At 38.5% G+C, this 23,830-nt stretch overlaps 1 protein-coding gene across 1 annotated transcript in view; it reads right to left on the minus strand.

Annotated features, from left to right (window-relative positions):
- Positions 1-22,706, minus strand: part of fstl4 (follistatin-like 4) — a 159,691-nt gene extending 136,985 nt beyond the window's left edge. The window contains 3 exon segments of the mRNA XM_043220811.1: positions 6,127-6,160; positions 17,054-17,177; positions 22,463-22,706. Coding sequence (XP_043076746.1) covers positions 6,127-6,160; positions 17,054-17,167 — 148 coding nt within the window. The 5' untranslated portion in view covers positions 17,168-17,177; positions 22,463-22,706.
- Between the last annotated feature and the right edge of the window lie 1,124 nt (positions 22,707-23,830).

Below are 23,830 nucleotides of genomic sequence, written 5' to 3' on the forward strand. Positions count from 1 at the left end.
AATGTTTTCTCATTATAAAAAAACCTAACAAGTACATTTCTGTTCAAATCTACAGACCCTGGGAAGTCATCTGTGAAAAACTTTCACATTAATCAACAAGAGGATAAAAAACACATGTGTTTTATCCTATTGCTGATTAATTAAATGCTAAACAGAAGACTATTTTGTTGAAATTGTGGTAATTTAATAGATTAAGGCACCAAAATGAAATATTAAGCGACAGAAGATCATGATGCAAACAGCTTTGTATACTATATTTTCTTTATTTAGGTGTGAGAAGAGAAGGTAATAATCAATACAAAACAAATTATCTATAGGTTATTTCGTCATTCTTTTGCTATCTTGCTGAATGCAATGTTATAATAGGCCTACAGAATTGCATTATACAAACTCACAATTCACATTTTTCTCAGTGTTGTGAGATATAAAGTAACCATTTCAAGAAAATGGTCTGAATTAAAAGATAAAAACTCACAATTGCAAATTATAAAATCAGAACTGCGAAATATAAAGTATAAAACAGTTGAGTGGAATTTGCATGCCAAGCCACTCCCCTGTACATAAAGTCAATTACGTCATTTGACTGGCGTCATGGGGTCTCTATGGAAAAAGACACAACCTGAACTGCTTTATGTAATTGAGGTACAAGTTCTGACAGGCAAGTGTGTCAAATCAAATGAAGTCAATACATAGCCATCTCAACACCCTGAGCGCCAGACTTGCGGGCCCCACAGGGGTGCCAAAAGCATTTGTTGGGGGCAGAGCACAATGATATAATCCTGTGGAATGGAATAACAAAACTAAGGGGAACACTGTGGGAAAAAAATGTGGAATACTGTGGCATGGCTAACAGTATTCCTTCGGACACAGTTCAAACTATTTAGACTCTAAGGGCAGCACTTGCAAGTTCACCACCTGATCCTGAAAGGAATTGTTGGGCACATAACCAGGTCTGGGTTTCAGTCTGAGAATCAGCCAAACCAACCTCAAGGACAAATCATAGACTAAAAATGCATGTAGGTCCCCTCATAGAAGTGAGCGCGACCATGAGCAAAGTTTTGAAAGACAATCACTTCAGCTGTGAGTCAAGCTGCTCAAAGGGATCCCCCCATAGTCCTGACAGGATGCCGAAAAGTCCTGACAGGATGTAAGGAAGGGATGAGGTGCGATCTAGGAGGATTTAACCTTCTCGCACCTCTAAGGAACGATAGCAGCGACATAGTCCTTGAAGATTGAGGGGGACAGCCTCCGCTCCAACTCCTGTAGGAAGAAGAGTACCACATCAGCTGAGCATATCTGGGAGCTCCTTCAGCGAGAGGAACACCATAGATCAGGCCAGGTCGCAAGTGCCAGATTGTGCCCATTCCCTGAGAAAGAAGGTCCTTTCTCAGGTCAATCTTCCAGGGAAGGGATGTCTAGAGGAGCATGAGATCCGAGAAATAGGTTTGGGTGGGCCAGGTTAGAGTAACCAGCAGAACATGTTCCTTGTCCTCCCTGATCTTGCACAGGGTCTGTGCAACTGTCACTGAGGGAAGGCTAACTTGAGAAGGCACCGGGGCCCGCAGTGACTTGAGCAGCGTTCGACTGCAGAGGAGGAGATAGCGGGCAAGTTGCAACAAGCGACAAGAGTGGATCCCGCCCTGCTGGTTGATGTAAACCACTGTCGCTCTGTTGTCCATGTGGACCGGCACATGCTTGTCCTATAGCAGCAATTGCAACCAGCAAAGAGAAAGCAGTACTGATAGCAACTCGAGGCAATTGATGTGCCACTGCATTCAAGGCTGCATATGGCACTCAAGCCCATCATGAAGGCATCTGTGTCAGCCACAACATGCCTCGACAGCTTTTGGGAGTTAAGCCAGGAGCTAAGCCAGGAAGGGTTCGAGTCTTTGGAGTCTTAAAGACCCAATGAATTGGGCTGGGTAGCAGGCATAGTCAGCCTCATAATAAATGAAAACTGCGAATTTGGACAGGCAATGTCATGGACATGCTCTCATTCTCGTATGCCACCTCAGCATGTTTATGGCCCAGGCATGTGAGCCAGCGATCGTGTCCATCATAGGAGGTACGGAAACTACCGCACCCAGAAGCACACAGTCAGAAATACTTCTCAAGAGATTGAGCTAATTGTTCTTTTAGCTGTTTTGCCCATGGAAAAACGCAGCACACAGCATGTAGGCCAGGGACGATGTCTTCTGATTAGCTGCAAGACGAACTCACAGCTGAAAATCTCCTGCAGCTCAACTGCACCAGAAGCAATCGGCTTCAAAGCAGAAATCTGCACTCCGCCATTTTAAATTCCACAGGACAATTTACATTGGCCTTTTTTTCTAAGCTTAGAGGTGATTGGGTTCCCAGGCGGGATCAGTCGAATTACGTTACATCATAGTGACTAACTGAAAGGGAACCGATGTGTTCTCAGAATTGAGAAATTCGCAATTCTGACTTCATAAAGGTCCAAGTCTCAGGTCTTGCAGGAATTGTTGTGGGGGGAGGGAATAACCAGCTGTCTCTCCATCCTCAAAACCTTGACTAAGGTGAGACCCTTGAGCAAAGCACCAAACTCCCAACAGCCACACATCACTTTCCCTTTCCCAATTCTGACTTTATAAATCCCAAATGTGAGTTTATATCGATATTTCTATATATCTATATTAATTAACTCATCATTTGGATGTCTTTCTCTTATCAACTCCTAGTGGTCAAAACTGTTCTGAAATCTTTCATCTGTTTTCTGGATTACGCTTAAAAAATTAATAAATGTCTGCTCACAGCTACATGTTTTATTGTTTATTATATGAGTAGGGAAAATAACCACAGGGTTCATATCTGTGTTCAGAACATATCAATAACCATCTTATGTCCTTCTGATGTTCTCTCTCACAAACAATCTGTTGTCTCAAAACATTTCATGCTCCAATTAAATTCTTTAACCGAAGTGAAAAATGACTTCTGAATATACTTAGTCAGTTTGTATTTTCTTCTTCCTGTAGTGTTAACCCATTTAGGAGAGAAGCTGATATACATGCAACATTCCTACCATGGGTTTTGCCTGTTAGACAACTTTATATAACAGTAATTTATGCAAAATGCTCCTTAGTATTTCCAAATTAACTTACATAAATGAGCGTAATTACTCAATAGTTCATTTGACAAAATACAGTTTCAAATATGAATTTAGATGAGACTCCTGTTCTAACAAAGGGTATTGGAAATACACAATAACACAAAAAATTTGCAGGTTGCTTAGAATCATTAAGTGGAACGAGAACAGTTAAATAGCTTAAGATTCTCACCTTGACTCACAAGCTCAACTTTGGCCATAATAATTCAACATTATGATTCGTTTCTGATGGCTTGCTGATTTTGGTTTCTGAATTTTATGGACTGTGAGCCGTGAAAACTTTATTGGACCCAGGGATAATATAATTACACACCTCTGGAGAGTTATTCTCCAGTAATCTGACAGTGACATATGACTGATACTGCACAGTAATATCTGTCTGTTGCCCTGAATGTCGGAGAGCTACTGCGGATGTTTCTGGAATAAACCCAAAGATTATTTCAAGGCCACAAGGCCTCATAACTGAAAAACAAATTGTCAAGCAACGGAAGCAAGAAGCAAATAGTTGCATATTTGTTATGTCAAAACATTTCTTTTTAAACTGCACAATGCATTTTGTGTCCTCAAAGGTATTAAGAACCATTAAAGGGTTAGTTCACCCCAAAATGAAAATTAATTACTCATACTCATATCATTTCAAACCCGTAAGACTGAGTGCAATGTTCCGCAATGTTCCCAGACACAAAGAAGTGAGTCCAAATTCATGAAGCAACAAAGCACAAAGCTCTTTGTGGTTATTGGATGTGAATCACACTACAAATAATGTTTAGTGAGGGTAAAAAAAAAACAAACACAAATCTGGCAACCCTGACTGGAACTATGAGTGATTCATAGAATCAAAAAGAACCTGCATTAACTGCATGTTTTTCTTCAGTTAGCATGCAGAAATGTCTTATCATTACGTTAACTTCAGCAGTGAGAGACAGAGACGTTTTCTTCACACATACACACTTTGCAGTCTAGCACATTTTCCACCCCATTTTGACTGACAAAATACACTGAACCCAGGTTTTAAACAATCAAACAATGTCCGATGGTGCTGTCTAGTATAAATTAGTCAATACTAATCAGTGCATCCCTATATAATAATATGTCAATGATAGTATAATAAATAGTGGTATGGAGGTTGTGAACTGCATCTGCTCGCTATTTACAACATTATTTGATGCGAGTATCAAGGAGCGCTGTAGTAGTTAGTACATTATTACATTACAGAGCCATGCTGTCACGTGCATTGCGTTGTAATGTGGATGCAACCGATTGGTTTATTAGTTCAGGCTTGGCATCTAAGACTAACAAAATCATGCCACCGTGTTCTCGAACTCTCAATCCATTATGCTCTGCCGTGACCCAGACGCATAAGCGAGGTGCTGCGCCTTATCGAATTCCCTTCCAATTAGTGTAGAAACGAAGCAGAGGCCTCCCTAATGGGCTTTGCCTCATGATATCATTTAATTCGTGAAAATAACAAACCTCTCATCGTGATTCCAATGCCAAATGAATCCTCACTGTTCAACCGCTGAATGAGGGAGATTTGATTGTGTATTGTCTCTTCCACAAAAGCGCAAGCTTTCTCCTGTCTTTCTTCTTGAGTGACCTTTTCGGCGTGCTGCCTGCGGCACGTTATTTATTTATGATTTGTGTGGAAGCCAAAAGGCTGTCAGCCTGCCCTGTTATCGTTTGGTCATCCGCTCAAGTGGCTGGGTGGTTGGGTAGACGCGCGGCGTTCAGAAACTGGGGCAGTCTGATTAATGTCAGCCTTTGGATATGAGACGCACAGACATAACAACAAAGAGGGCTCTCTGGAAGGAAGGGAAAGTGAGATAACGCGTCGCCATACGCAGACACTCGCACATGAGAAGGTAACGTGATGCCAGCCACGGAAAGAAGAAATCAAACATGCCACTGCGTGTTTTGTTAAGTTTAGTCCGAAGCCAGTGAATAATTAGTCCCTAAGGGGAAATCAACACACCATTTGCATATTTCTGACACACTGGAGAAGCCGTCTGTCTGTCTGCAACACAAATGATGGGAAACTTTTTCTCCAACTGATTTTTGTTACGCTTTTGATCCGCTACACTCAGCCAGGTGCAAATCCGAAAAAGTAAGATTTTCTTTGCAAACGTAGTTCAAATCCAAATCAACATGCTAAAACATTAAAAGCAGTTCCTCCTTCAACACTGCTATTTTTACAAACTATACATCGAAGGGTTAGTCTTAATAAGGCATTAATAATGATTAATAATTACTTCTATCATCTTTGAAATATGGCTGAAGTATTCGGCTGACGAGCATTATGTCACACAAAAATATATTTTAATTCATTTCTATTGAAACTGTCATGTCATGCTTTTAAATGTAATCGTAATTAAACATTTGTAATAATAATAAGGTTGAACCTAAAATTAATATATTAACTTGAATTGCTTTATCCAATATACTACAGTTAAATGTACTTCTTTAAAACATTTATAGCACAAAAAAATAGATTTCACAAATGCCCTAGCTACAACAGCTCTCAGACAATCATTCCATTCCAATACAATGGCCACAAAGATGTGCAAAGGTTATTTTTGATTTGGCAAGGTCAAAGCATGCACTGTAATCAATACAGAAATCATTACCGCTGCACAGCACTACCAGAGACATATAAGTGACGTGTGGAGCTGCGCTGGCCTGTTTGAGACACACAACAGCCAATATAATACCTCCATTTAACCAGAATTCCCTAGTGTATCAACCCATGATCCCAAATTAGATCCCTGAGATCCCTAAAGTATCCTTTGGTTTTCCATTAGCCATCTCACACACAGTGCTACTCACAGCTAAACCACTGATTTTAAGATGAATGCAAAGAAGATGATGGAACCCAGGCTGATGCATTGTACATACATTGTAAAATAAGCTTTTCAACTTCTTGAGGCTGAAGCGGCAGTTCCCGTAACATGCTTAAACCAGAACACACAAGGAATATCATTATAAACATGCAAGTTTGGACTTACTTTGCTTGACTTTATTTTCAGCTCCTCCATATTGCTGCAAAAGAAAAGGAGAAAATCTTAAGATATAATCCATAAATATTAAAAAAGCTATAAAATATTTCACTGGTTAGTAGTAAAGCCTACAGGTTTACATGTAATACATCAGAACATTTGGGGTTAAAATATACAGCACAGAACATTTTACATGTGCATGTCTAATTATGAAAATGTGCGTATATCAGATAATTAGACAGTAGTGCATTACAGCAAGCGATAAACATACAAACAGTGCCCGAACTGGCAAAAAAACAAAAAAAAACCTGCATTGGAGTCCATGCAGGTATTGGTTTAATGCAACCCTAAGGTACACGTTTCAAGTATTAAGTGTGAGTGCAGTGTCCTATGCTGACCATCCTGATCAGAGATTACAGCCCTGATCTACTCCAGGCTCACAGGCCTGCATTCTCTGTCACATCACTATCACTCAAGCATCTCTACACATGCTGGCTACTTCAGTTTCCCCGAGGCTGATCTTGAGCTGTAGAGGACTGTAGATCCTCATCTCCGAATAGATCTTCATTAAATATATTGCAACTTCAGGTTTTCCTATCTTTTTGGGGTGTCACAAGCTGTTTGCGCATAGATAAGATCCCTAAAAGCTATTATTTTTTATTTAGTGTTGCTGCGGGTGCCATGTTCTGGAGAAGCCGTGTTTCATTGTGAAAGTGTGTTTCCAAAAGAGGACACAACTGGAAATCAGTGGTCAAGTTGTATTCACAACAAGAATGTTCCAGAACAGAGTGTAAGTACTCACAGCCTGTAAGTATGTTTTCTTATTTAAAGAATTTGACGACTGTGAGTATTGAGCAGTGTAGAGTAGTGCTTGTTGTTTGTTGTTTTCTCTGATCACAAATGCAATGTGATGCAACGCAATGTGTAAAAAGACAGCACTAGGTCAGTATAATTAGTAATTATGTTCCCAATGGATGCAATGCCAGGAAACAGCATCACGTTATGGTAAGCGGTATAACAATTCCGTCACCCGCTTGAGGTATTCGGCCAATCACCATGCACTGGATAGCTGGCCAATCAGAGCACACCTTTTTTAGAATGATGAGCTTTGTACAAATTGACCTGTTTCAGGAATACAGGGCTTAGAGGAGAAACAATAATATACAGTATGTGGAAAATAATGAAAAATGTTAGCCAGGATCATTAGCAATTTAGAGATATCTCTGTTTTTGCAACATTGTAGTAATTGCTTTATGCTTTTTTAATGTGTTTTATTTTAAGGTCTCTAAACGATTTGCTTATTAGCATACAATTTATTAGTAATAATTAAGCTCATATTAATGTCTTATTCAACATGATCTTATTCTACATCCCTGATCCTACCCAACACCTGAACTAGGAAAAAGTCATAGTTAATAGTAGTTATTTGAGATGTCTTTATTATAGGCTAGGGTAAGGTTATGGGTAGGGTTATGTTAGGGTTAGGTGAAATAATGTCTTCTTTGCATTAAAAATGACATAACACACGTAAGTAGTGAAACACACGTAATGACAGTTCCTGATAACCATGTATACAGTATAACTTCCTTCATATTCCTGATGTGTCATTTCTTGATCATTAATAAGGTTTCCTGTCAATCTTTTGGACACCCCTTTGAGTAAAGTGTTACCATGTGCTTTCTGCAGATCTATAAAATCAATATGTTTCCAAGAGAAGCCACACCAGTACAGTTTACACATTAAGCTGAGCACGGAGGACAAGATGTTTTCAAAAGGGTTGTGCCACATTTACTTGCACTTAGGGATGTGTGATATTTATTGTCTACGATATTATCGTAACTGCTTTAACAATGTGTGAGCTGACATTGAGTATCTCACTCAATTTGCAATAAAAAACAAAAACAGTATTGCTTTTGCAAGTCATGCGTGATTTGTGAGACATGAATGTCGAACCAGTTCACGAGACTCCTGAAACAATTATTACTGAATCAAAACAAAAATGTGGGAACTCTTCTCCATTCATCCCTTCCCTTAAAAATAAATATAAACACCATAATTTCTAAGAAAAGGGTATAAGAGCTGCCAGATACATATTTGTACCATTTTCACGGCAAAAAAGGCTTTTAAAGCCAATATCTATTGTCTTGTTCCCAGCCAAAATATCTAAAAATTCTTAAATCAAGGATTTTCAAGACAAGCAAAAATGATTTTCTTGTTTCTGGAAAAAAAAAAGATTTTTTACTTAAAACAATCAAAATAATCTGTCAATAGGGTATTTATCTGATTGAAAATCAGAAAAAAAGATTATTTTGCTTACCCCACTGGCAGGTTATTTTGCTTGTCGTAAGCAAAAAGGCACTTAAGTTTGACTTCTTTTTTATGAAAACAAAACAATAATTTTTGCTTGTCTAGAAAATCCTTCTTGATTTAAGAATGTTTAGATATTTTGGCTGGAAACAAGATATTAAATCTTGAATTTTTTTGCAGTGATGGTACCTTAAAGGTACATATTTGAACCTAATAGGTACAAAAGTGTACCTTCTGAAAAGGTAGTGCCCCAGTGACAGCTTTTGTACCTTTATTTCTGTAAGTATTTAGAAAAACTATAACTAAATTGAGATATTTATGAAACACCTGCAAAGACCATTCAAATGATCAGATATTCATTGAACATCAAACTCATGTCTGTAAAGCAAAGATACATGCAGTGTTTCACACTCACGTTCACAGACTGAGATGTCCAATTAGATTTTTTGAATACATGCAAATAAACCTAGCCTTTACAGCTTAGAAAAAGCCATTACTCTTATTTGTTTACCCAAAAATTAGCAGCATTTTAAGCACAAGTGAGTGAACCGCTGCCTTCATCTACGCTCCTCACCCTCTACACTGACACTTCAACAGCGCACATTTACATTAACATTAGATAATAAGTTGCTAATACTTACTTTATTTCTACTTACTCAATTTCAGATGTATACTAGACGTTAATGATCTGTTAGTTATGGACTGCGCCTGTGTTTTCTTTTCTGTGCCTAAGCGACTGATAAAAAAGCCTCGTCCAGTCGACTAACGATTAATTGACTATTAGGAGGAAGTCATAGTTTTGACTATTTCCCAGGTGTGTTCTCATGAGTTCAGAAAACGTCTCAATTTACTTGACTGTAGCCCTGTTCCCTGAAAAAGCAGGAATAAGATGCTGCATATCAAGAGCTAATGGAAATGAGAATACCAACACAGCCTCAATGAAAGTTTATGGATCTCCAGGGTTGTATAGTGTGTGCGCATAATCATTGAAAAGGTCTCAGACATGACTCTGGGATGTTGACTCAAGAACATGTGAGCCTAGAGTAACATGGACATCCAAGCTATTTAAAGTGTGACTATCTAATATATGACTAGTCTGCCGCATCATACACTTGCTGCAAGGGGACACTCTTGCTAGAGTCCTAGTATAGGAAGCAACTCCCCAGACTGAGCACCCTGTAGGCCAGGGCAATAGCATTCCTCACCCAATGTGACAATGTTTGTTCAGTCGTAGCCATAGCATATGAAAATCTGCTCTCATTTATGTCACTGGCTGAAGTCCTTTTTGTTTTGGTGCTTAAGCACGATGACAAGACTGACAGAGCTTGAAAATCCCTGTTTTTTCTTAAAGAAACAACAGTCACGTGAAAAAGCATCTTCAGAGTCAGCAACCTGACATGCGCTGGCTCTAGTGGGTTAAAAATGGGTCCTCAAGGCTATGTACCATCACTCTGGGAGGCGGCCCCTACTCCTGAGCTCCATGAATTAAGTGGTTGACTGGAAGGTGCTTTCCCACAGAAACACCATAAATCAGGTGGCAGGTTGAATTGGCGGCCACATGGACCCTGAAAGTACCAGGACATGTGCCTGAGAACAATTTCTCTTGCAGAAATTTCCGCACTGAAACAACCTGGCAGTGAAATGGGTCTGCATGGTGTGTCCTACACCAGCCTTTGAAAATGAAAAACATCTGATGCATGCATAAATTCTTCTAGAGGAAGGAGTCATAGCAATCAAAACAGTCTGTTGTACATCTCATGGAAACCCAGCATCCTTTGTTTTCCCTGTCAGGGGCCAGAGATGAAGGTTCCAGAATTACGGCCAGGGATGAAATACTGTCCCCCATTCCTGAGATAAGAGAACTCTCCTGACCAGAATTGCCCATAGTGAGCCATTGAGGAGAGATATCAGACCTAAAAGCCACACTCTGGTCAATCAGTGGAGCACTATCAGTAAGAGAGATGAGACCCTAGTTGAAAGACCTTGCTCAGGACTCCTGGGAGGACAGTTATCAGAGGAAATGCCTAAAGACGTAGCCTGGGCTACGTATGGGCCTCTGTGTCCAGATCTAGAGATACCTGCATCATCAGTTTTGTCTGAAAAAGCACCATTATCTCAACAAGGATGCACAGGCTTTCTCCTTCCTGAACGAAAGCGAGCCTCTAGCAGTGCACTCCAATCATACTGATTACAGCAAATCTTCTTCCATGTTCACATGCCCCAGAATGTAATTGCTCTGAAGGACAGGAACGTATCCTTTGTCAACCTATTGTGCTTGCCTGTTCTGGCGGTATACGTGTAGTCTGCTCTTGCGACTTATGTAAGTGACTAACACAGTCTTGCACTAGGACATGGTAGCTACTGCTGGAGGATGCATTTCAGGGCCTGAAATCCAGGCATAATTTTGAAGCAATTTATGCACCAAATGAGAAGATGACCTCTCCTGATCCCTTGGGCTGGATGGTCATCCAAGACGGCACTCCAGCTCATGAGGGGCTGGATGGTCAATGAAACCTGTGACAGGAGAACCTGTTAATAGCATCTTGCGATGACAGCACGTGCCCTGAGTGGGACTGAAACACATAGAAAGGGTATGAAGCCCCTGGCACGTAACCCATATAAGCCTCTGGGGATTGGCCCTTTAGATTATATTCCCTGGCTCTGAGCCACAACTGTAAACTGTAATGGTCTCAAGTGCAAGACATCCAAAGGTTTCACGTGGATGCTGTCGCCATGAGACCTAGAACTTTATTTACATTAACCTTCTGGCCTAACCTGAAATCCTTCAGGGTGTTCATAATGGATTCAGCACATGTAAGAGACAACTGTCCCCACATTATGGTCAAATCTTGTTAACCCCTAAATATCTTGTAATCTGGGCAAGAGAGAAAATTCTTCCTTTGACGTTGAGTCTCAACACCACATAGTTAAAATGAGTGAGGATGAAATCCCAATGTCGGAATGCACACTCTTAAAACTGGGCCAAATCATCCAGTCTCCGATGCTAAGCTGTATCCATACAATTTGCTATGTGTGGGTGATAAAGCTAGGCTGACTAGAAGAACCCGATACTGGTAAGCTTTACCCCCAAAAGCAAACATCAGGAACGTCCTGCGTTGTGGCAAAATTTCTAAATGAATGTATCTTTGTATGTTCTTAGAAAGCAGTTCAGCCTGCAAGGATCTGGAATGGATGGTTGGAAACAGAAATATTGACTGTAGCAGCCTAACTCTCTGTCAAGATTTTCTATGACTTCCTGGTCCAGCAGAGCTTGCAATACCAGGGTGAACAAACACAATTGTTCTGGTTTTGCGGAGGATGATACAAAAATTGTATCCTGTAGCCCTCTTGTACAGAGCTTACAACCCAGGGAGACATTATTTGTCAGTAGCTTCCACGCTTTGTTTTGCTGGTGGAATGCTAAATGTTGGAAACAACTGAACATGTAACATCTCTCTAGAGATCACTAACTCCTGAAACATGAGCAATGGTGGACGTTGTGCAGCGATCCCCTAAGGGTGCTGGAAAGGAGCCCTTACTCTTTATTTGAGTTTTCCTGTGGCCCTCCCGAAGGGAGACACCCCCATTTCGTCGAAATCACCTTTTTTGGGTATGACTTCCCTTTTGGCTGGTGCTATGAGCTGTTCCCCAGTCTTTACGAGGGGGCCTATGACTCACACACACTCTCTCTTTGGACTTCTTACCTCAGAGGAGCTGGACCGTGTTGGGAGTGGGTGGCCAACAGCCCAACAATAAATACTGAGGGGAGAAACTTGAAAGCTTATTCTGGCCTGTTTGCCTCCCTGCATTTAGATGCTAATAAATGTCAGTCTGACGTGCCTGCAGAACTGCCATGGTGTGTAGGGCAGAACAAGCATAATCTACTATATGAAACGCTCTCCCTACCAGTTTAGATGTTGCTCTACAGGGCTTGGAAGAAAGCATTGACCTCTCAAGTGATGATGCACCAGAGGAGAGATAGCCTGCTAGCGTCTCTTCTACCTAGGGAATAATCATGGAGCCCTGTATCTTTAAATTCAGATACTCAAATAATTCAAGACTGAAGACACAAAAATACAGATTAAGCATGGCACATTCCATGAATTAATTCATCATGGAGGTCACCAAAATAGGGGAAAGACCATAGCTGAGGTACCTTTTCCTGCCACCTAACAGAAACCTGTCATCTAGTTTGGAGGGTCTGGGGCTCTCTTGCTCCTCTGACCAATCAGCTTTAATCTGATCACACTGCTCAAGTCACTGTACCTTGAATAACTTCTCGTTGTTTTATAATCACAGTGCTCGGAGGCTGTGTTTAGAGGCTACGCTCTCAATTTCTATAGAAACAAGAGCTGCAGAGCTTGCTTCCCAATCCAAAGAAATGCTTAGTTGCATGTAATCAAATGATGTCACCTACCGAGGTTATTTAAGCAAATTCTTGGTGTGTTTGACACATGCTTCACAACTAGTAGAACAAAGTCTTAACTGGTTTAAGATTGTCATTAGGCTGGTTTCAGAGGGGTTTGGCCACATTTACAGCCTTCCAGGCTGGTCTTAGCTGGGAAACCAGCTGAAAAGACCAGCTCAAACCAGCCTGACCAGTCTAACCAGGCCAGAAGACCAACTAAAACCAGCTACTTCCATCTTAGATTAGCTAAAACCAGCCAAACAGCCTAGGCTGATTTTAGTTGTTTTTTTCAGCAGGGTTGATACACAGCATCAAGAGTACCTTTTGGTAGGGAACAATGCTTAATGTTGAAATAATAAAAATGTAATGCACAGACCATTATATTAGTTCTGTTGTTTTTACAACATTTAGAAACTTGTCAATTCCTATTCATTCAAAACCTATATTGTGTTAATAATCTGGCATACTGCTGTGTTTATTCAGTAAGGAGTGTTGTGTTGCACTCACTGCATGTGAGTATGTAAAACATGGCTTCTGACACAAAAGCAATTAATAAGCACTGCTGTAAACATCGCTGCAACATACAAACATGTATATTATATTAGAAACATATAAAGTGGCTAAAAATATGGCCACTGGATGCCAGCACTATATATTCATTTATATTTAATACCTTTATAACCTTAATAATAAAAAGCTGGGTTAGTTTGTGGGGTTAGTGTGTTAGCTCAAGGCTTTTTACAGCCCACGCCCCACTGAACAAACAGCTGCACTTACAGATCTCCGTTTATTTCCATACTGTCAGTCTGTATACAGGCATGTTTTAAATAAGTCTTTCTCACAAAACTTAATGTCTCTAAATGTAGAAGGTCATTTAGTGATAACTAAAATAAATTGATTGCAATTGATTACTTTAAAAACATGTATTATATATGTGTGTCTGTGTGTGTGTGTGTGTGTGTGTGTGTAAGGAAAAGTGTATATTTCATTGCCTCTTTCAAATCTCATTCAAAATATAAACTGAAATTCAAAGTGGCGTTTGGCGTTATTGACATCAAACTTGTCTCGAGGCAGAAAATTTAAAGATTTGGTAACTAGAAAAGACAGAAACCATGTTTACCAGAGCCTGACAATATCTGCTGTCGTCATGTGAAATAGAGCAGCTCAGACATTGAAGACTGAAAATTATTACATGGGTTTTCAGCAACATGAGGGTGACTAAACGCTGACAAAACGAATCCTTACAGTTTAGCCTTGGGTAAAATAAAGAAATCCTCCGGAATGAGTTCACATATCGCCAGAGTGACATTTTCCTGTGAGTGATGCTCAGCTACACAAAAGACTAGATGCTAGATAACAGCTGTACTATCAATAAGTGAGAATACAATAGGTATTGAGAAAATACATTAGGATTACAGTGTGCAATCAATCTGAGGGCAGGCAGGAAATATGAAACTGGTTTGACCCTCCGTGACCTGTAATTTCCACAATGCAGAAATCACAGTGCTCTGTGAAATCCAAACACGAATCACAGAATTAAAATCTTTCCATAACGTGGAATGTCATGGAGTTTATTTAAGCTTTGAATCCATAAATCAAAGTACTTAAATAAAATGGTGATATGGACTAGTGTCTGAATATTAGACTGCAGAATGAATCGTGCATGTTCTGCATGTCTCCATGTGAATAAATTGCGCAGAACATATTGCTATTATACAGTCTCACTACTACTAATATTACTAACAAATTATAATAACTTTATTTCTAAGGTATATTCAAATCTTCTTATATGATTTCATTTTAAATACATTAAACCTGCTTTGCAGCACTTTGTTTTAGAAGAGAGAAAGTGATTTATTTATTGATTCATTTATGAATGAATGAATGATAAATTAATGTTTTATATCTTTATTTGCTTACCAGGAAAAAAAATAAAAAAATTTCAGAACAAAAACCAAAACACTTGATAGGACCCTATTATGCATAACATTTAATTTAACAATTAATTCAGAGTCCAGAAAAAAAGGAATCCAGAAAAAGAAAAAGAAAACAATGAATCTGAATTTACTGAATTTATATTTATTCATGAATGATACATTAAATTAATGTCTTTATTTGATGACCAGAAAAAAATGCATAAAGATTTTCAGAACAAAAACCAAAACATTAATTTTGATAGTGTCCTTTTATGCATAAAATATATGCGATTGTGATTTTTTTTTTTGTGTGTCCAGCGGACAATGCATTTACGGCACATGTATATATCAATCAGAGTTGTAGTTTTATTCATAATAAATATTAAACAGCAGCGAGCATCTGCAAAACAACAACTCTTGATCTATATCTAGCTAATTGAGGCATAATGTAAATAATATTAAGCTCTTATCAGTTTATGAAACAGAGGCTTATTTTTATTGCTAAATGATATCCCCAGGAAATTACTTTTACACAGAAGACAAGTACAATGTTATATTTTATTAAAATGCCTATTTGCTGAGGTTTTGATGTTCGAACATGAACTTCGCTAAAAGAAAAAGTTACCCTAAAGCGTATTTCTCAAAAGCGTCTGTGGTAGCAAGTTCGCAAGTCGCAATCGGAAATAATAACAGGAACGACCGTAGTTAGCTAACAAAGGTTTTATGAAACGCACCCCTTCCACAAAATTTAATTTGCCCTTTAAAGACGCGACCGAGTAAACCCTTTGATTCGCCGCATCACAGAAACCAGAAAAAGGTCGTAAAAAATGACGTAGAAATAATAAAATGATATGCAATGATTTATTTAATGTTGTACTTTCGTATAATTACCATTGACCATCGACATAATATATAACAAATTAAATAAAATGACATTTTATGTAGCTACTCTTGGGGGCCCTCTGGTGGCCACGGGCCCCTAGCAAGCTGTTTAGTTCGTTTACGCCTCTACTCTAAAACTACTGCTGCCATTAGTACTTTCATTTGGCAAATGCGCGTACGAATCTGCAATCGAATCTCAAAGGAGCAACTATTGCAACGTGATTAACAGTTAACCAATTTCAATATAACAATTAATAAATAAAACGAAATAGCTGAACTACACCGCGTATTGATCCTGAGTTGCTGTGCTGGTTTTTAGCTGTGCCTCTTGTCTGCGCCTTACAGCACTGAGAAGTCATTAGAAATAAAAGTCCCAGCAGGCCTCACAATGAGCCTGACGCCCAGTGTTCAGTGTGTGCTTGAAGACAATGATGCACTCCTCAAGATCTCATCTGGGACAAACAATTCCTACCACTACATCTACATTAGACATGGCATTTGCAGACTGAAGAGGCTCATTAAGAGTTTTATTAGCCCTTCAAAGATGCTGAAAATTGTTGTCGAGCATTAACCGTCCGGCATCATTGGATGAAATATCAGTGCTGTTTGTCCTGGAAGCGTGTCTAGTTTCGGTTAGTGATTAATGGACTACATTCGCGTTCTACTTCATTGGGTTCAGGCGTTTCCGGTCATTCAGACCGTTACAAACCCATTCCCGTGTCCATTGACTAAAACAATGAATTGTGTTCTCATGAATAATACCGAACCTGTTCCAAAAAACATATTTTATTTTCCAAATGTGCATTCTGCATAATAAATACAAATATGTCCTTGCTAACCTGCAGCAGTCTTCTCATCTTTTTTCACATGCTGATCATATTTCATACCTTCGAGTTTCCATTCAAAAAAATGCTAAATTATTTTGAATGCACTCAAATATTAAAATAAAAAATACTGACTGATAAATGTTTATTTTGTGTCATTAACTGCTGTATTTAATCATTTTCAGTTTTATTTATTTTATTTATCTTGGCATTTTTTTATGCCATACCAGCAACAATCGTTACGTTCAAAGCAAGATTAAAAATATATTTACAATAACAGGGAGGAGGGCTTGTCGTAAACTAGAATATTAAATGCGTACCAACTTGTATGCTGAAATTCAACTAATAAATCATTATTTTTAACCATATCACTCAACCGTAATATCCTCTATTACACATCTTTTTCGCTTTATTAGAAGATATTTACATAAGCGTTGCAATAAAAAAGGTGTTATATTGTGTATATTGAATTGAAGCTGATCTAAACCGGCTTGGACTTGGTTAGCTTGGTTCAGTCTAAACCTAGTCTGAAACTCAACAGTTTTAGCTCAGAGTCCCAGAACGTGAACGGCTAAAGACAATGAAATGCACCGCTGTACCTGAAGTTCCTCCTTTGCTGTAGTTCCGGATCCAGCGCCGACTCGGACTCCATATGACAGCCATAGGGAAGATCCGAGCAGGACGGACAAAGTCCAGACGCCCAAGCAGCCCATCAGCGCCAGCCTGTCCAGAGAAGAGCGAAGACACGATGAACGTCATCCACCAGCGCTCAAACACTCAACATCCAGAAACCCCTCACACTCCCAGAAGACGTTCACGTCGCTATATTAATGGCAAAAAAACAGTAAGCCATTGCTTTAAATGGCAAACCTGTAAAGAACTAGTTCACTTCAGTGAAAAGCAAGCATCTCCTCACCCTCACACCATCTGAGATGCAGAGGAGGGTTTCTTAAAGACATCTGTCACTTGTTCTTCAATGGATGCTCTGCAGTGAATGGGTGCCGTCAGAATGAACGTCCAAACAGCTGCTAAAAAAAACATCACGATGATCCTCGAGACTCCAGTCATGTACAAAAAAAGTCTCATTGGAGACGGCACCCATTAACTGCGAATGGATATACTGGTGAGCAAGTGATGGAATGCTACATTTCTGTTATGATGAATGAAAATATTTCAGCAAATGTTCATTTTTGAGTGAACTACTCCTTTAAGGCCGGCTTATAGATAGAAGCTACAACAACTGAACCTTGAAAAGAAGAGTTTGCAAGCAATGCTGGAAAGAGACAGACCCGTAATAAAACATGAACTGTGTCTAAAAACACTTTTTATGATGGTTTGCATCTCTGTATGGAACATCAATGCGTGTTTAAGAAATGAACAACTCTTATTTTTGTTCACTTTTCATACTTGTGTTAACTGGAAACTTTTAAGCACCAATGCTTTTGGCAAAAAAAAAGTTTACATTTATATTTTTCAGACATCAGTCTTATCAAAGTTTTGATGTTGTTATTGACATTGCATCATCTGTAGCGGTCAGATTCATCTGCACAATCATAGCAGAAATTTTTTTAATTTTTCAACAGGAAGACCACTATATTTGAGGGTTTATGTGTCAGCTGACAAACACAGCCAGGTTGTGTGCGTGACTCTTTAGCGGCATTAGAAGCAGAAATAAACCGAAGCAATGGACTGAATAACTTACCAGATGCTTTATAAAAATATAATTACCTTTAAGCGCCTAAAATCAACAATAGTTTTATATAGTACTCTCCCAAGAAATTATAAACAGCACGCTTGATGTCAGTAAAAAGGCAGCTGGTTTTATTCAAGTCAAAAATGTAGCCAATCGATATACATCAACTTACACCAACAAATATTTTTATGGGTTAAATCGGGTAGAAATAATGGAAATATGCTACAGGTTGTATTTGAAATTGAAGCGGCTGAGATAGTCGATGCCTGGAGGAGACACAAATCAATAATAAATAGGTGCTGTTTTATTGAATCCATTTAGAGGTACTGTCTGCTCGAAACATTTACTGTTACAAAAACTATTAGAAGAAAAAAAAAAAAAAAAAAAAAAATATATATATATATATATATATATATATATATATATATATATATATATATATATAAAATAACATATGATAAAATAATAATATAACCATACTCTTAATAACAAATTAACATAAGAAACTAAATAAAATGAATATGAAAGGCTTCTGGGATTTTGGGAAGTATTATGCATGTTCGCATTTAAGAGAAACACTACTTGAGAAACCCACTTTTCATCATGCATCGTGTACAGACAGTATTCGGCAACATTTGGAAGCACGCAGACATTTCTGTGGCTTTATCATGACAGCGATAAGCTGATGAAGCGTCAATTCCCGCTCTAATGCTGAGGTATAAGAGTCTCCTGACAGCCGCAGCTGATGCAGGTGATTTGTGTTCACTGCTTCTATTCTCCCCGTCAAAATAAAGATCTCCACGCACTTCATCTCCAACTGAAGTGAAACACGCGCTGACAGGCTCAGTCTGAGCTGTGGTATGGTTTTTTCTGGAGCAAAACTTTTAATAACCAGTTGGTTAGTTTGTGCAATAATAATCGGTAACATGAGTTACCAAGATTTACTTTTGGCCTGTGATTTGAGTTCAAGCCGTTGCTTTAATGTTGTATTAAGATGCTTTTAAGGTCTAGTCAAGTCATTTTCATCGCACTTGTGCAATCTAGATTGTGTAAAAGCAGCTTCACGGTGATAAACACCAAAGTAGAATGAATTACGAAGAAAAAAATAACACATTCTGCTGTAAAGCAGTTCTGAAAGACTAAAAATAGTACGTTTTTTTCAGATCAATCAGTTCAGTGTTGGTTCACTTCAGACAGGGCTGTATGATTAATCATGTTTTAATCGCAAATAAAGTTCTGCTTCTCTAGATTTATTAAGCATAATCATCTGCAATATTTGCCTGCTGGTTATTTATCCAGAATCGATTCATTTCCCGCCCGGTGTTTTGCTTTATCTTCCCAATCTGGCAACCGCGTGCACACACTCTCTCTGCATTACAGAAAAATGCTGATGAGCCGAAAACACCAGCAAACATGTGAGCCGGAATTAAGTGATCTCTATCGAGATATCCAGCTCAGATGCAGAAAGCGAATCTCTTGACGTGAAAGTGCAATAATTATAGGTTAACAAAAAAAAACAAGCGAGTAATCGTGATTAACATTTGGGATTGTATTTTTGGAGCCAAATAACGGCGACACACAATGACCCTGCGTGAAATGTGCAGTGTGCAAACTACGTTTATATCTATAACAAATTGTGTTATTTTTTTTTTTGGCCATATCAGTGATGGATACATATGAAACGATATAGAGAAGAAAGGAGAAGAGAATCAAGAAGATGCATGTCCAATTCTCATTATTAACTATTAACTATGGATTTTGCTCCTAGTTTGCTGCTTATTAATAGTTAGTGAGGTAGAGGTTAAGTTTAGGCATCTAAAATATCCTCATGCAAGATAAGACTTTATAAGTACTAATAATCAGCCATATGCTGGTATCATGCAATATTAAGACTTGAGCTCTTGGTTACCAATCATTTGCATTCAAGTACTACCTTAGATTGAATATACTGCTGAAAATCACTTTAAAGTTTGTCTTAACCTTGTTAGTCACCCACTGAAGCAGGTGTATGATCTATTAATAAATGGGAATATATATAATAACATCCGCCAAGAAATCCAGTATTCTATGAACCCATGCATAAGCCGTTGGTTTTCTTTACATATGAATAATGTAATCAGGTAATCTGTAGGTTGGTTAATCTTTGCCATCCTAGATTTTTACTCATCAGTCGTTCGTGCATGGATAACTAACACCGGATTACAATATCATACACACGTTTCAGCTAAAATTGGGTAAAGATGTAAACTAATTCTGTGACATGCTAATGATATCTGACTTAACATACATAAACATCTCGTGTAAACTGACAACAGCAGTGACGGCAGATGATTTCACAAGCCAAAGCTGCTCGGGATGAATACCACCAATGCAAATTAACGTCTATTACCAAACAAGAGAAATGTGAAATGCTTTACTGGATGGAGAGGAAATCCGGAAAGCTCCACTGCGATAGGAAAGACTCGTTAGCCGTTGAGTTTACAGAAGCACACACTGCGAACGAACATAATGAAAAAAACTCTCCACGATATTTGAGTAAACAAGACCACGGATCCAAACAAACATCTTCGAATATTGCAGCAGGATCGTGAATGGCATTACAAAAGGTTAAAAATAACTTGTGTGACATTTTCAAGAGCTTCCTGCTGGATTGCAGATTACACGTTGAACCGCAGCTGAGCAAATTCTCAGTACGGATTGAAGCAAGCCATGAACTGGGACTGGGAATAACAATAAGGCGCTCTGCGTATGAAGACATCATACCGCTGCTTGAGACTGTTCACCTCACATCTGAACTACCGGCGAAGCATCATCATTGTGTTTGAATCAGACAGGGATATCACGCCATCTCCGTGCCTCGTATACGAGTGTGTGCGATCCGCTCGGATGCTCTACAGCGGCGGCTCGCGGGTCTGTTCAGCAGGGAGCACGATGCCAAACAATAGCTAGAGTAGGCTTATCGCAATAATTAGGGATGGGGAAAAAATGATAAAATAAAATAAAAAATAATTCAATTAAATATTAAAATAAAAATCAAAATAAATATTTAAAAATATATATTAAATTAAAATAAAATAAAATAAATAAAATTAAATTAAATTAAATTAAATTAAATTAAATTAAATTAAATTAAATGTTTGCATCCAAACAAGCTCTAGAGCATATTTGGTCAAGCACACTACACAGATGTCTTTTAAAAAACACATTTTTGCTCTTGTTCATGTACATACAAAATCTTCGGGTCACGTTCGTGGTAATATCATGTAATGTGTTATCATATCATGCTACATTACTTTAGTTTGGTGTTTAGTTCTCGACACAACACAGTTTCAGAAGCAATACATACTATGGGTGATAATAATAGCAATGCATTTAGTATAACAATAAAATAAAAATCATAATAAAATCTAGTGAGAGACTCATTGGCTCTTGGTCTTACATACTTGCTCTTAAATGTCGAGCGAAAACTGGCAGCTGGGCTAGAACATTTCATTACAAAAATACAATGATGATTTTATACACATTTTAGCGCTTCAAATTATGTGAAGTTAATATAGCAACCTATCTGAGCTGTTAAAATCTGTAACAAATACGCAATACAGTGGAAGACATTTCACCAAAAGTGACCTCTTCATCAGTAACTGTCTGTGACTAATAATAACAAAGACTGATGAAAGTGTCACAAACACCAAACACCATCATGCAGCTCAAATAACGATGCATGCTATAAACATGTAATAAACTAACTTAACACCGTGCAGATGTGATGGTTTGCGTGCAGGGAATGCTATGAACGACCAGAATTAGGAGTTACTATAATATTTATGCATCAAATATGTTACCGTTCAACGTCAACGTTTCCCTGCGTGCATCACCTTTTCAGCCATAAAGTTATTTGATAGCACATATAGGCTATATGAAAAAACGCGTAGACTGTTGCAATGTTTAATGGCTATGAATAATGCGCAGCAACAACAAACAGAAAGCTTAAACTTGCTGGTCTAAGTGCACGTCCGATCAAATGTGTGGTGCACCGCTGATGAATCTGTGTGAGAGTTGGAATCGGAAGCACGCGTTTTCTCGGCTGTGTCTGTGCCTAACCAGACCTCACGTTCGGGCATCAGAGCCGGTGAGAACGATGCCCACGGCCGCCCAGGAGCGCTGTCTGGGCAGGCAGTGACACGCAATCGCTGCCCTCTCAGACCAAGAGTCCGGTGGAAACTCCTGTTGAGGCGCTCGATGCGAACAGACGGCGGGGATCCGCGCTCGGACGCGCGCGGACACGGGAAAGGGTGAAGCGACCGTAGCTCGTTACCTGTCGTGTTCCCGCGCGGAGACAGAAATGCTGCGTGAAACGCGCGTTATAGGTGTCCAGAGACTCACAGACCCTCACAGTCCAGGCGAACGGAGAAACACACCCGATCTCACTCCATCCTTCAACTGAGAGTGACCCGCTGTTCCAGCTCACCCTATATCAACTGCGCTCTTTCTCACACACACGCACGCACACACACACACACACTCACACACACACACACACTGCCTGCGACGTCACACAGCGCGTACATATATATTTATATATATATAACACACACGCGCGCGCGCTGCTGAGAAGATCTCTGTGTCTGCTGCACTGCTGTCACACTCTTCTGTGTGTGTGTGTGTGTGTGTGTGTGTGTGTGTGTGTGTGAACAGAAACACTTGACAAGAGACACACAGTTATCACATTAAAGTCACATTTATAACTAGTGTATATAAACAGTAAAATATTAATAATCGCCCCACTTTACATGCTATTAGGTGTCCTTAACTACTATGCAGCAAAAGTGTTTTACAATAAGTACGTTGTAATTTAATTTTATTAATTTTTCAAAAATTTTATTATTTTTTTTTAAGTAGACAGTAGTTAAGGCCACCTCATTTAATGTGTGATCATAATAATAATAATAATATTAATAAAAATAATGAATACAAAGCAGTTATGTGGACCTGTAAATGTAAATGCATTGTAGATGTCCATTTAACGGTGAAATGTAAAAACAATTATGAAATAAAACAAATGTTGCTCAATAGAAACTGTGCTTTCTAGAATTCATATAAAATTCTTATCTATAATTTGAAAAATTACAGTTCACATTCACTCTAAACGTGCTTTTAATGGTAACATTTAAAAAGTGAAAACGATCATGAAATACATAAATGCTAAATATTTCAAGAACAAAACATAAATTGAATAAGCTGAAAACACTCGGTAATATTAGTTAACGTATGTTATTAACATGAACTAACAAAGACCAATGCACCTGTTACAGTGTTTATTAAACTGTGCTAATGTTAAGTAATTAAAAATAGCACTTAATGTTGGTCAGATCAGGTCAAATACATAATATGAACAGACACATTTGAAGCATGCATTAGTAAGTAAGAAATTGACATGAACTAAGAGAAAAAAACAATATTTTCATGCTAAATAATGCAATTTTCTTAGTTAATGGAATCTAATTGTAAAGTGTTACCAAAATCATACTTTATAAAACACAAACTTGCCCTTCAGCTGACATTTATGTTATTTTTGTTGTTGTTGTTGTTCTGGGAACACAGTTAAACGTTCAAAATTCACTCAAATTAATTATAAAATCACTTCTTATGTCAGTGTGTGATATAAAAATGTGATAAACTTTAA

This window comes from Puntigrus tetrazona, chromosome 21, assembly GCF_018831695.1.
Source record: "Puntigrus tetrazona isolate hp1 chromosome 21, ASM1883169v1, whole genome shotgun sequence".
Taxonomy (NCBI): domain Eukaryota; kingdom Metazoa; phylum Chordata; class Actinopteri; order Cypriniformes; family Cyprinidae; genus Puntigrus; species Puntigrus tetrazona.